Source organism: Cryptomeria japonica, chromosome 4 (assembly GCF_030272615.1).
Source record: "Cryptomeria japonica chromosome 4, Sugi_1.0, whole genome shotgun sequence".
In the NCBI taxonomy this organism is placed as follows: domain Eukaryota; kingdom Viridiplantae; phylum Streptophyta; class Pinopsida; order Cupressales; family Cupressaceae; genus Cryptomeria; species Cryptomeria japonica.
Genome location: NC_081408.1, coordinates 656,250,186 through 656,262,328, shown reverse-complemented (window position 1 = coordinate 656,262,328; position 12,143 = coordinate 656,250,186). Strand labels below are relative to the sequence as shown.

Sequence of the window (12,143 nt, the reverse complement as noted above, 5' to 3'; positions counted from 1 at the left end):
AGAACTAATCTTGTCTATCTGCTGGGCATCAATACTCTGTTATTCTAACAGGTCTTCAAGCTTCTGTGCTCGGTAATCACTAAGTAGCATCCCTTGTGCATACACTTGCCCGCATACATTGTTTATCAACAATTCCTTATTTATAAACAATCTTCTAACCGCTTAATCTCCTTGATCACATTTCCCATGATCAATCATAGCCATCAGATCTTCAATCTTGTCCAGGTTCATTGTATCTTTCAATCTGAAAACGTTTTACCCCACCTCGGAACTTGCACATTCATCTTGGAACTTGTGTTCGGGTAATGCGGTTCAATCTGAGCTGTAGATCTTCTTGCCAACTTTCCATTGCTTTAGATTCGTTAATAAACTTTTTCTACGGCTTGCCAATCATTGATCCGCTCCAGTTCATCAACATCTTTCATTAAATATCGCATGTAAACATTTAATGCATTCTATTATAGCTCAGTTACAACTCGATGAATACTAAACTTTACTCGATAGACATTCTGTCTTCATTAACCGACTGCGATAACCTTAGGGTTTACCGACTAGGTTCCTTGCTTGATAACATAGTATAGTATTGACCTTTACATTTTACAACATATGTATGATGTTAGAACAATATAAAACATCAATATTTCATCATTGTCTAACTTGGTAGAGTTGCCCATTGAATAACTTATCCCTTTATTCATCATATTCTTTCCTGTGTCTTTACCGACTTCTTTATAATCTTCATATCATATTTCTTAAGATATGGCAACATCATACTAAATTAAAAAATCAATTTCTTGACATCAATGACAAAATAATAATATCAAGACAGTAAAACATCTTTAATTAGTTATGTCCATAATCATCAACAACCTTCTCAATATCCTTCTAATATTGCCAACACCTGCTTATATAGGCAAGGCTATATGGATAAGTGAACACACAAACATGACATGTGGCTCAATAAGAAACAAGGGTAGGTAGGAAATAGGTGTAGTAGGTAGGAGAAACAATATAATATTCCACATGAGGTGGATCACCTACCGAAGGTGGAATTATCACTCCACAATAAGTGGATATGATAGAATAGTAACAAGATCACACCATAAAAGGTGGAAATTCTCCTACACACTATCCCAATGTGGCACAAACACCCAAGTGTCTCATACCCAAACTACTATGAAATGCATTATACTGAGTAAACTTAAGTAAGGTGTAATAATATCCAACATGAATAAATAATTACACCAACACCCCCCCCTTAAGTGCAACTTAGGGGAATGCACTTAAGTCTACAATGCAACTAAGCAATGCAAGATGGGTCTCGGCTACGAGGCCATGTTAGGTACCCATGTACAAATGCAAATGCATGCAAACCAATGCAATGAAATCTTTCATAAAGTGGGGAATGATTGAAAAACCCAATGGGAAAAAACCCTCCCCCAAAAGAGAGATGGAAACTATACAAGAGAACTCTCATAGAAGTGTGAGAGGAACAAAACCCCATGTGAGGAAAAAGTCCCCCCCATATGAGAGAAGAAGAGAAGCTAGGTAGCCCCACCTCAATGTAGAATTTGCACCAATAATAGAAGCTCGAGAATGAATGAAGAAACTGCTCCATGAACGTCAGACAACATTCCTCCCCTTAGGAAGAAACAAAACCAAAGGTGTATCCATGAAGGCTCCCCTATCATGAAGGGAAGATGTATGAAAAAAACTCATGATGAATGGAATCTCTGAAAACTACTCAAGTGTCCCCATGTCGATGCTGAAAAATAACCCCTCCAAAGGTGGTGAACTGCTCCACACTGTTGTAAAAGGCACTCCAAGATCTAGTGGAGATGAAAGTAGAACAAGTCCCAAAGACTCACATGTCTCCTGAAAGGATAAAAAGACCTCCAACTGCTATACATAAGAATTTACAATCATGTCAACCTCGAAAGAATGATCATGTAGAGAATGAACAAGAGGGTCAGAGTTTTCCCTCGCAACAATCGAAGAAGGATCATCTTCATCAAAGAGGAGATGAATATCACCAATGATGTCTCCCAAATCTGCAATGTAGGATTCCACAAACAAACCTGCAATGTCTATCAAGTAATCATCCCATGAAACTGAAGCTGGAAGACAAGATATATCCTGCTGCACTGAATCACAAGAAGGCAAAACTGTCGCACTATCCGCATCATCAGGTGCAATATGTGATGTGATATCAATAGGAGGAGATGAAACACAAGACTCAAGAACGAGGTCACATGTGAGAATCCCCAAGTTCAAGTACCCAAAGTTCTCAAAATCTGAATCATCGCAAGAAGTGTGATCATCATATGTAGAATCATCATATGTGAAATCATCCTCATCAACAAAATCTGAAAAGGAGTATAACCGAGATGAATGATCAAACACCCCAGTCGCAATGATAGCTCTAGTCTCCAAGTCTCTAATGAAAACCGACTCAAGTGTGAACTCCACAATTCTCTTAGTTGCCCCATGTGTGATTTGATAGATGGAAAGGAGATTGTTTGTCAAATGGGGTACACACAACACATCATTGTACCACATCATTGAAGAAGTTATCTGCAATGGCAATAGATCCTTTCCCAATCACATCCATATATGTATGATCGCCCATCAAAATCTACGGCATGGTGCAAGGCTCAAATGTAGAAAACATAGACTGCAAAGATGCCATATGATGAGAAGCCCCTGAATCTAGAAGCCATCTCCTTGAATCATGACTTGTAGTAGCACAAAGATCTTTTCTTTTTCTTGTTGCAAAAGAGTGAGTCTTCCCACTTTTAGAAGCCATGAATGATTGTCCTTTCCCTTTTGATTGTGAGGAAGTAGAAGGTGATGAATCCTCCTTCTTGTAGGCATTAGGCAAATCAATATTGTGCTTTTTGAGGATGTGTGTGGGCTCATCAATCTTCTTAGAATGGCAACGACGCTCCTCATGACCAACCTTTTACAATAGGCACAAGTAGGTCTCTCCCTCTTTGGTGAATTGTCCTTCTTGGAAGAGAATGAATCTCCTTGTTGTGGAGAAGGTGATGCTTTGTCCTTAGGCTTTGATTGCCATTTCTTCTTGTTTGAGTTGTCCTTTCCTTGATTTCCTTTGTTCCCTTGATTTGCCACTAATGTTGAAGACTTAGAAGTCTTAAGAATGCCCATGCTTATCAACTTAGTTTGTACCATCATCAACATTTCGGCGAAAGCATCAAATGTAGGCATTGTGTAGCTTGAACCCATTGTCATCCTATGGGTTTGGAAACTAGAAACAAATGTTGCATATTCTTGTCGAAGTTTGCCCATCAAATTGAAGATCAATTGAGTATCCTTCTTATCAATGCCACAATCCTTAAGTTGTGCCCTCAACTCTTTTGCCTTAGTGACATAATCTTGTATAGTATCAAAGTTCTTGGGATCTAAAATGGTGAGATCACTATCAATCCGATATCCCCTAATCTCATCAACTTGACCATACAAGTCTTGAAACTTTTGCCAAGCATCTTTGATTAGAGTACATTTCTCAATATGAAAAATGAGATCCTTTGATACATATTTTCTTAAGGTACCAATTGCCATGATATTTTTAGTGAGCCAATCCAAGTGAGCAACAGGAACAGCCTCAAGATCATCGGGAGCAACAATAGTTCCATCAATGTAATGAGTTAGTCTTTTTTCCATAAGTTTACTCCATTCATCAATTTTCCAAGTAGCATTATTATGAGGAGTTAAGAGAGGAAACTTAGGAGAACCCATAGCAGCAAAAAGGAAGGAACACGAGCACAAAAGAACAAGAGACACCCCCCCAAATTCAATCAATCAAAGTACCCTCCCCCAAAATGATGATTTTGGCACTTTATATGTAGTGTGTGTACAATAGGCCACTTGCAAACAATGGCAAGGTGGACTTTTGATTTTGTTTTACAATTGCCCCAATAGGCTGAGAACTACAATGCAAAAGACCAAAAAGATAGATCTATGCAATACAAGTGCCAAATTGGCCAAAAAAGGACCATATGCTGAAAGTACAATTTCTACTCAAAATCACTGCAAACTAATAGCAGATTATGAAAGTAGACGAAAAATTATGCACTTTAAAAAAAGAAACACTTGAAAATGAGTTCATATGAGCCCAAACAGAGTCCCAGAAGTTGCAGAAACGGGGATTGGACAAGTACAGTCACCAAAAACTGAGAATTCTGAAAAATCTGTCCAGCAAAATCAGAAAATAATTCCACTGCGAGAAAGTAAACGAAAAATTAGCCCATTTCAAAAAAAATGCACCAAAAAAGGAGCAAAAAAGAGCAAGATATGGCCTTCCAAAGTTGAACTGCAAAACTGTAAAGCTCAACGGGAGGGAGCTGATAATTTTTTTAAAATTGATGACGTCAGCAAACTGCGCGATTAAATTTGACGACCGTATGGCCGTCGCAGAAAACTTCACCCCTGCCTGCGTATCATTCGTACAGTACGGACTTGCTAACGTGGTGATGTGACTGGCCGAAAAAGATGACGTGTCGGATGACTGGCCGTATGGACCTGTTGATGTGTCATGTACTTCTAGTGAGGTGGCACGATGACTGTGCCTGCTGAGTTCGAGGCAGGTGGCACTCACGGGCTTGGGCAGAGAGGCCACATGGCACTGAGCTAGCTGGGGCACGAGCGGAGATGGCATTGCAGGGGTCGCTGGCAGACAGGGGCCTAACCGGCGGGAGGCAACGACAGGAGACCGACGGGATGAGGTCGGGTGTCGGAGGTCGTGCGCCATCGAGGAGGTGAGCGGCACCGAAGGTCAAGTGGCAACGGTGACAGGGGCCGACGTGAGTGCAAGTTGTCGGCAGAAGCGGTGTGGCCGGCAGGTACACGAGTGCCGACGTATGGGTGGCGGGAGTAGCCTGGAGGGAACCTAGCGTTGAACGGCCCTCGGGAAAGAGAATGCCAACAATGGAGGAAGGGAAAGCACGTGTCCCGACGAGAGAAAGTCTGCGAGTGCTGGCAAGTGTGGCTGCCAGTTGGTAGGTCTGGCGATAGCAGTGGGGCCCAAATATTGTACGGTCCCTGCCAAAAACAAGTACAATAGTCTATGACGAGTATGGAGGGGTGGTCACGGGACCCCCCGAAAATAATACAATTTTTTTTATTTTTAATAAAACTTTTCGAATCTAAAAAACTGTGAAATGATTTTTTTTTTTTTTGAAATAAATAAAATTCGCAAAAAAAATAATTTTAAAATTTTTTTTTTTTGAAAAAAATCCATACCGCTAGCCAAATTGGCTAAATTTTTTCTCCAAGGCCTTGAAATCGACTTTATAGTCCAAATTCTTGGAAACGGCCACCCAGACGCGATGGTGAGGTCGGATCTAGTCTAGGACGCCTCTAGAAGATGTTGCTCCTCAAATCTGCCTCTTGATGCCGCAATAATGCCTCTCAAAGACGAATCAATGACGCTCTAATGGCTCTAATACCATGTGAGATTTTGCCAAGATCAAGAGCTCAATGAAAAGTACAAAAAGGAGACAAAATATAGGACAAGAATAAACTGTATTCTCATCAATAGATAAATGATCAATAGTTGTTCAATAATTGTTACATACAATGTAGATGAGCCTACTTATACAAGCAAGGCTATATGGATAAGTGAACACACAAACATGACATGTGACTCAATAAGAAACAAGGGTAGGTAGGAAATAGGTGTGGTAGGTAGGAGAAACAATATAATATTCCACATGAGGTGGATCACCCACCGAAGGTGGAATTATCACTCCACAATAAGTGGATATGATAGAGTAGTAACAAGATCACACCATAAAAGGTGGAAATTCTCCTACACACTATCCCAATGTGGCACAAACACCCAAGTGTCTCATACCCAAACTACTATGAAATGCATTATCCTAAATAAACTTAAGTAAGGTGTAATAATATCCAGCATGAATAAATAATTACACCAACAATGATAGAAAGAAATGATATATTCAATTAGGATTTAATGCTAGAAGATTCCCTACAAAACCTACATGGCTATAAAAAGTTAAAAACAATTTAAAGCACAATAGCTTAAAACATATATAAGATAGCAAGCATAAATAAACCATTCAACATTGGATACCCAAGGCACATCATGAATAATAACATCAAATTCCATCATATGAATTCGGATTTTGTCTAAAACTGAACAATGTTAAAAAAATCCATGAAAGTCATATGCAGTAAAACAGTATGGCTAGCTCTCATCTTAGGAAGTTACATTAAGACGCAACTTACAAGAGTAGACAGAATATCTTCAACGGTTTCTTTCGCGAAGCACTTGTCAATTATATCCAACCTGTAAAGATCATAATGCATCACAACATCAGGCAAAGAATGTTTTATTACAACAACAAAAACAAGACACTATTTTTTACCCTTACATACCCAAGGCACATGACACAAATGTTAATTCAGACTAATAGATGGAAAACTTTTCTCTCAAGGGTATGTCTATGATTCTAGACCGTACCAATTAACCACACCTAGGTATGCATTCCCATTCTTACAATAACTGATTTATCTCTACATATTGCAAATTTGCAGCTATAAAAGTAAAGATTGTTATAATATTCTAGAAAAAGAGTTGAAATTTTGCCAACATGAATAACACAAAGGTTCATAGGAATGTAAGCCAGATTCATTCAATTAACCTTCAACCATGAGTTCCAATCTATGGTGGCCTATACTGTTGAGGATACTGAAGGTGCTCATATTTTTATACATATGCAGAAACTATATGTTTTAGTGTTAGTCTCATTTGAAAGTGGGGTAATAAGTCAATGCTTATTACCATAAATGCTAAAGCCTTGAATAGTTGTGTGCCATTCATCAATCCTTTGTTTACATATACCTGTTTATATCAAGCATTTGTGCCAAAAGCTATGTTAGTTACTATCACTTGCACTCAAAAGAGGTGCAAGGGTTATGCCCATAGGAAAATATGTGTAAGCTAATATGTTAGAGAGTACAAGATAATTTGTATGTAGAAGATACAATTGTTTTATTTACCAAATTTTGTAGGGCAATATTAAAATACAGTGTATCAGTATAACTATGTTGTATGTAATCATTAGATTCAAGGCCATTTATGCCAGAAGTTTTAGATGCCATGACAATAATCAACCTAAGACACCATACCTCCTACAAGAGGAAGGTCAATAGCTAAAGACACTAAAACTAACCTAGAAAGCAAAAAAAATTGGGGGTCCCCATTTGCAATGGGGCGATGTGTGAAAACGTCAGAACAGATATGAAAAAAAAATTAGGAATATAATATAATGGTGAATATGATTTAGATTTGTAAAAGAGTATTATCATATTTAGACAATAAGACTCCAATCACACATCATCTACTATAACAAAATAATTTAATTTAAAATTTGAATAAAATATTACTTGAATGACCAAAACAACATTGAACTAAATATTAACCTTTACCTTTACCTCAAGTAATCTCCATTGTTTCAAACCCTAAACCTAGAAACAATTTCATAAATGCGAGCTTGGAATAAAATAAAATTAAAAAAATTCCTAGTATAAAGCATGCAACAAGTTCGTGAACCCTGCAAATCCAACAATTAAAAAAATTATAAAAACAATAAATAAACCATAAATTAAACTTCATAAAACTTCTTTGCAGAGACTATGCAAGATCATTCATGCAGTAAAGTAACATCTAAGTACCATAAGCAGCCATGAGAAAAATAACAAAAATGAAGAGAATAACTATATTTAACATTTCAAAGCCTTAACAACTATGGTTGATCAAATCACTTACCACAAATAACAAAGTTAGAATCAAGCGCACGACCTCTACAACCTAAAGAACCAAACTAATGATAACAACTATACTAGAATTAAGGGAAATGGAAAATACAAAGAAGAAGAAATCTTGGTTTTGGAAACACGCTGGAAGTCACAAGTCACAAGTCAATGTGTCAACCTTTCATGGTAGGTAGTCCCATGCTAAATTCGAATGTCTACCTTCTACAGGCAATTTCCAAAGCAACTACTCCAATACTAAATGCATCTAATTCTGCATTGCTATGTATCAAATTAAGCTTTATAATAAAAAAAAATTCTGATACTTCTTTGTTGAACAACCTAAATCGGCCTCAACTTGCCATGAATTCAGGTTTAGTCCAAGCATTCTTTTTTTAATTTCTCTGTTGACCTTCAACTCTATTAACATGGATGATCTCAAGTACATCTTACATTTCAGAGTGTGCCATCAAGGGGATGGAATCTCTGTTTCCTGACACTAAGATTGGCATCAATGAAGTGATTGAAATTGTTACTCAAAATTCATCATTGACTGGAAAATCTTGTAAAGTCCCCTTCCTAGGTGACAAGCAGTTGAGTAGGGATTGGCCTATCATCTGGTTTCCATAGGCCAGTGGAGTGAAGAGGGAACCCATTCAGGAGTCATGGAGCCTTGCAAGGGGCTTTGTGAGCCAATTCAGACATTCAAATGACAGTTCCTAGTTTTTAGGAGGGATCCCTATTTTTAGGGAATGACTGAGAGTTGGTTTCGGGGTGTCTAGGAACCATTCTAGATCGTTTGAGACCATCTACTATATTTTAGGGAGGGGTCCTATTTTTCAGGAAAGACTACTAGTTGACAGGTTGACCACCCGGAGGGCCACAAAGCATAGCAGGATCGCTTTTGAGCATTTCCAAAGGTTTGGAGACAGTTTCCTACTTTCTAGGAGGATTCCTACTTTTTAGGGGATCACTGTCAGTTAGCCTGTAGGACTCAGGTGGCATAGGTGACCATAGCACCTCAAACGGAATTCCAATCTGAGTCCCGGATCTCATTTTATTAATAAATAAGGAAATATTTTAATATTTCTTAAGTTTGGACTTAATAAAATAATAATAAAGTGATATTATATTCACTTTATGGGGAAATAAGTTATAATAATTCATTGGCCCTCTTACCTTTAGCAAACATTACTATAATAATGAAGGGGCCAAATTAAAATAATGATGGAGGCCCCTTGTGGTTCGATTTTCATAAGGAGACATAAATAAAATAAAGTTATTTTATTAATAAAAAGGGAGATGAAACCCTAATTCGAAATTAGGGTTAGAGCTGAAATAAAAAGTGAATTTGATAATCATTTTGGCATTGAGTTGTTTAATTTTTGAGAGAATATTATCTTCTACAGGTCTGCAATGAGTTTGGTAGAGTTATGGAGTGGAATTGGGGACGAAAACCTCCATTTCTTGGTGGTAGGATGAAAACCCTCACTTTTCAACATACTGATTTGCCTGGAATGGTTATATTTGGTCAAGGAGGGCTAAAATCAGAGTTTTAATGACAGCTACAACAGGTTATCATTCTGAAATTCAGATCTGGGCAGGAATATGATCATTTCAATGAAATTTGTGCACATTTGGGGCCAGGCGTACTTTCCCACCTAGGCTGTACCATTCTAGCTAGCCTGGGAGATCAAATAAATAAACAAGAGGGTTTTGGAATCAACTTTTGCCAGAGAATTCATTGTTGGGATTGGATTAAGGCAGATTAGTGGTTATTTCAGAGAATCCATATCTCATTTGAGCCTACATGTGCAATTTATTGGGGAAAAGAGGTCAAATTTGGGGAGTTAGCATCTAAATCAGATCTAGCCTACTGTATCTTTAGCTCCTACATCTATTTCAGCTCCATCATTGTTTGCTCTTGTATTGCACCGTGTTGTGTGCTCTTCTCCTTCTTTATCAAGGGTTAAGGACAAACCATTCCTCAAGGTAGACCTCCCCATCCACTGAGGACTATGCAGCATCTTGTGGTACCTTTTGTTCCTATGGTTGTGCCTAGCACAAGCAAGGGAAAGGCATTTGCAATGTGAAAATCTAAGGCCCACCCTCCATTTGAGTTGCCAACCTAGCTGATATCCCTCGTCTTGGTTAGTCATGGTTAAGGTAGGCTTGTGCCTTATGCTTGTCCTTCACGTCTAGCTCCTCTATCTCAGCCTCGAAGGTTGCCCCATGTTCCTTCGACTACTCTAGATTAAAATGAGGAAGGGTGTTTGAAGTTGAGCCTGTGGTGCCTACTATAGTGGCACCTCCTACCTCATCAATTGGGCCTTCTTCTTTGTCAACAACAACATCAATGGCCTCTACTATGGAGCAAGAATGTGACCAACTTGCTCATGAGCGTAACCGTCATCAGCAGTTGATGGCTTTGAAATGTGAGTCATTGGTGTCCACTCTTGCTCCCGCTATGTCTATGCCTGATTTCACTCCCATTGCACCTACTGATAGCTCTGCATCTGGATCCACTTTCTCTCCATCCTCTGTGTTGCTTACCACTGCCCCAAGGTCTTCATCACTTCGTCCTTGGAGCATCTGCTTATCACCTCACTTCAAGATATCCCTCTATTTTCCCACTGATCAAAATGTTGCGTACACAGGTGGCGTCTAGTGCAAAATTGTCTAGTCCTCTCGCTTCGCCTTTGCATCTTCATCGCAACTTTGCTAGGGGTCCTCAAACTCGGTACAGTTGATGGAAGGCGTTTGCCTTTGCAACAAATTAAGGGTAAGTTTGACCAGAGCCTTGTTCCGAAGTTTCGTCATTGGAAATTGATTTCGACGACTTATGTGTTTGCTTATGTGCTTGTAGTGGAGCAAGCTCCACCTTCTCCTAAGTTTGTCACCACTCCTCTTTCAAGAGCCACTAGTGTGGCTCCTGTTTTGTTGCCTCAAGCCGAGTCACCCGCGTCTTCCTCGGATTGGGTCCTATTTGACTCTTTAGAGGTTATTCCAATATTGTCTACGATCTTTACACAGTCGCTAACTCTTGCCTCTCGAGCTCTTGTTGTTGGTGAGGTGCCTAGTATCAGCCTAGCGATTGTCCCTCTTTGAGCTTGTTCCCGCTCCTTGTATGATCAACTTTGGGAGGACGATGATCTAATAGGGATGATTTCTAGGACAATACTCTCCTTATCTTTTAGATTAGCGTGTGCCTATCTATGTTCCTTTGTGCTTTTCTTTGTATGTTTGTGCCCTCTTGGAAGACCCAAGTTACTCCATCGTCGGTACTTGGATATAGGGGGTCATATTTGTTTTTATATGTTTGTGCTCTCCTGGAGGACCCAAGTTACTCTGTAGGTGCTTGGAAATAGGGGATTATCAATCGTGGCCTTTCTTCTATTTATCGTATCTTGACTTTCAACATTCGAGGACAATGCAAAGTGTTTGGGCATTTAGGCCTTTTCCATATTGACCTGAATTTTTATTTTATCTATGTCTTCATGTGCCTTTCTTTAGATCCAAAAACAAAGGCACATGAAGACGAAGATAAAATAAAAATTCGAGTCAACATGGAAGAAGGCCTAAATGCCCCCGATGCTTGCATCCAAATGTTGAAAGTTAAGATACGTCAAATAAAGGAAAAGGTGATACAAATAAAAGGGCACAACAAATAATCAGTGTTCCATGGGGACGCGTCCCCTCCCCTTTTTGGCCACGTCTCCCTGTAAGAAACGTCTCGGGGACGAGGGGATGGGACGCGACTTCCCCTACCGTCCCATCACCGCCACCCAAGTCTGATTAGGCTCCATATAACAACACAATTAGCATTGAAGAAATCTTGGTATTTAGATTTAGTATTTCAAATTTCCTATAGTCATTTGAAATGTAATTCTTATACTGTAATACTGTCATACATCTTTTCAAAACTAGTTTTTCAAGTACTATATGTATATGTATAACTATATCAGCACCACCACCCCACCACCCCCCCGCTGCCGTCCCCCCCCCCCGTCCCCAATGCCCGTGGAACACTGCAAATAATCCCCTATTTCCAAGCACCTATAGAGTAACTTGGTTCCTCCATTAGAGCACAAACAAATAAAAATAGATATCACCCACTATATCCAAGTACCTATGAAGTAACTTGAATAGGGCCCTAGTCAAACATGTGCTTTGGTTGTTGTGGAAGCGAAGGCCTTACATCAACCATGGCAATTTAAGGACCCCACGAAAGTTGCAAGAAAGATGTGGAGGTAAAGCGTAAGGAATAGACAATGCTGCATTGGATACCACCTATGTATGCAACATGTCAATCGAATGGGAAAATAGAGAGATAACTAGAAGTAAGG

At 39.1% G+C, this 12,143-nt stretch overlaps 1 protein-coding gene across 1 annotated transcript in view; it reads right to left on the bottom strand.

Moving 5' to 3' along the window:
• Positions 1 to 12,143, bottom strand: part of LOC131053574 (3-hydroxyisobutyryl-CoA hydrolase 1) — a 236,623-nt gene that overhangs the window by 39,081 nt on the left and 185,399 nt on the right. Inside the window, exon 11 of the mRNA XM_057988201.2 lies at positions 6,271 to 6,331. Within this exon, the coding sequence (XP_057844184.2) occupies positions 6,271 to 6,331 (61 nt within the window). The remainder of the gene's footprint in view (positions 1 to 6,270; positions 6,332 to 12,143) is intronic.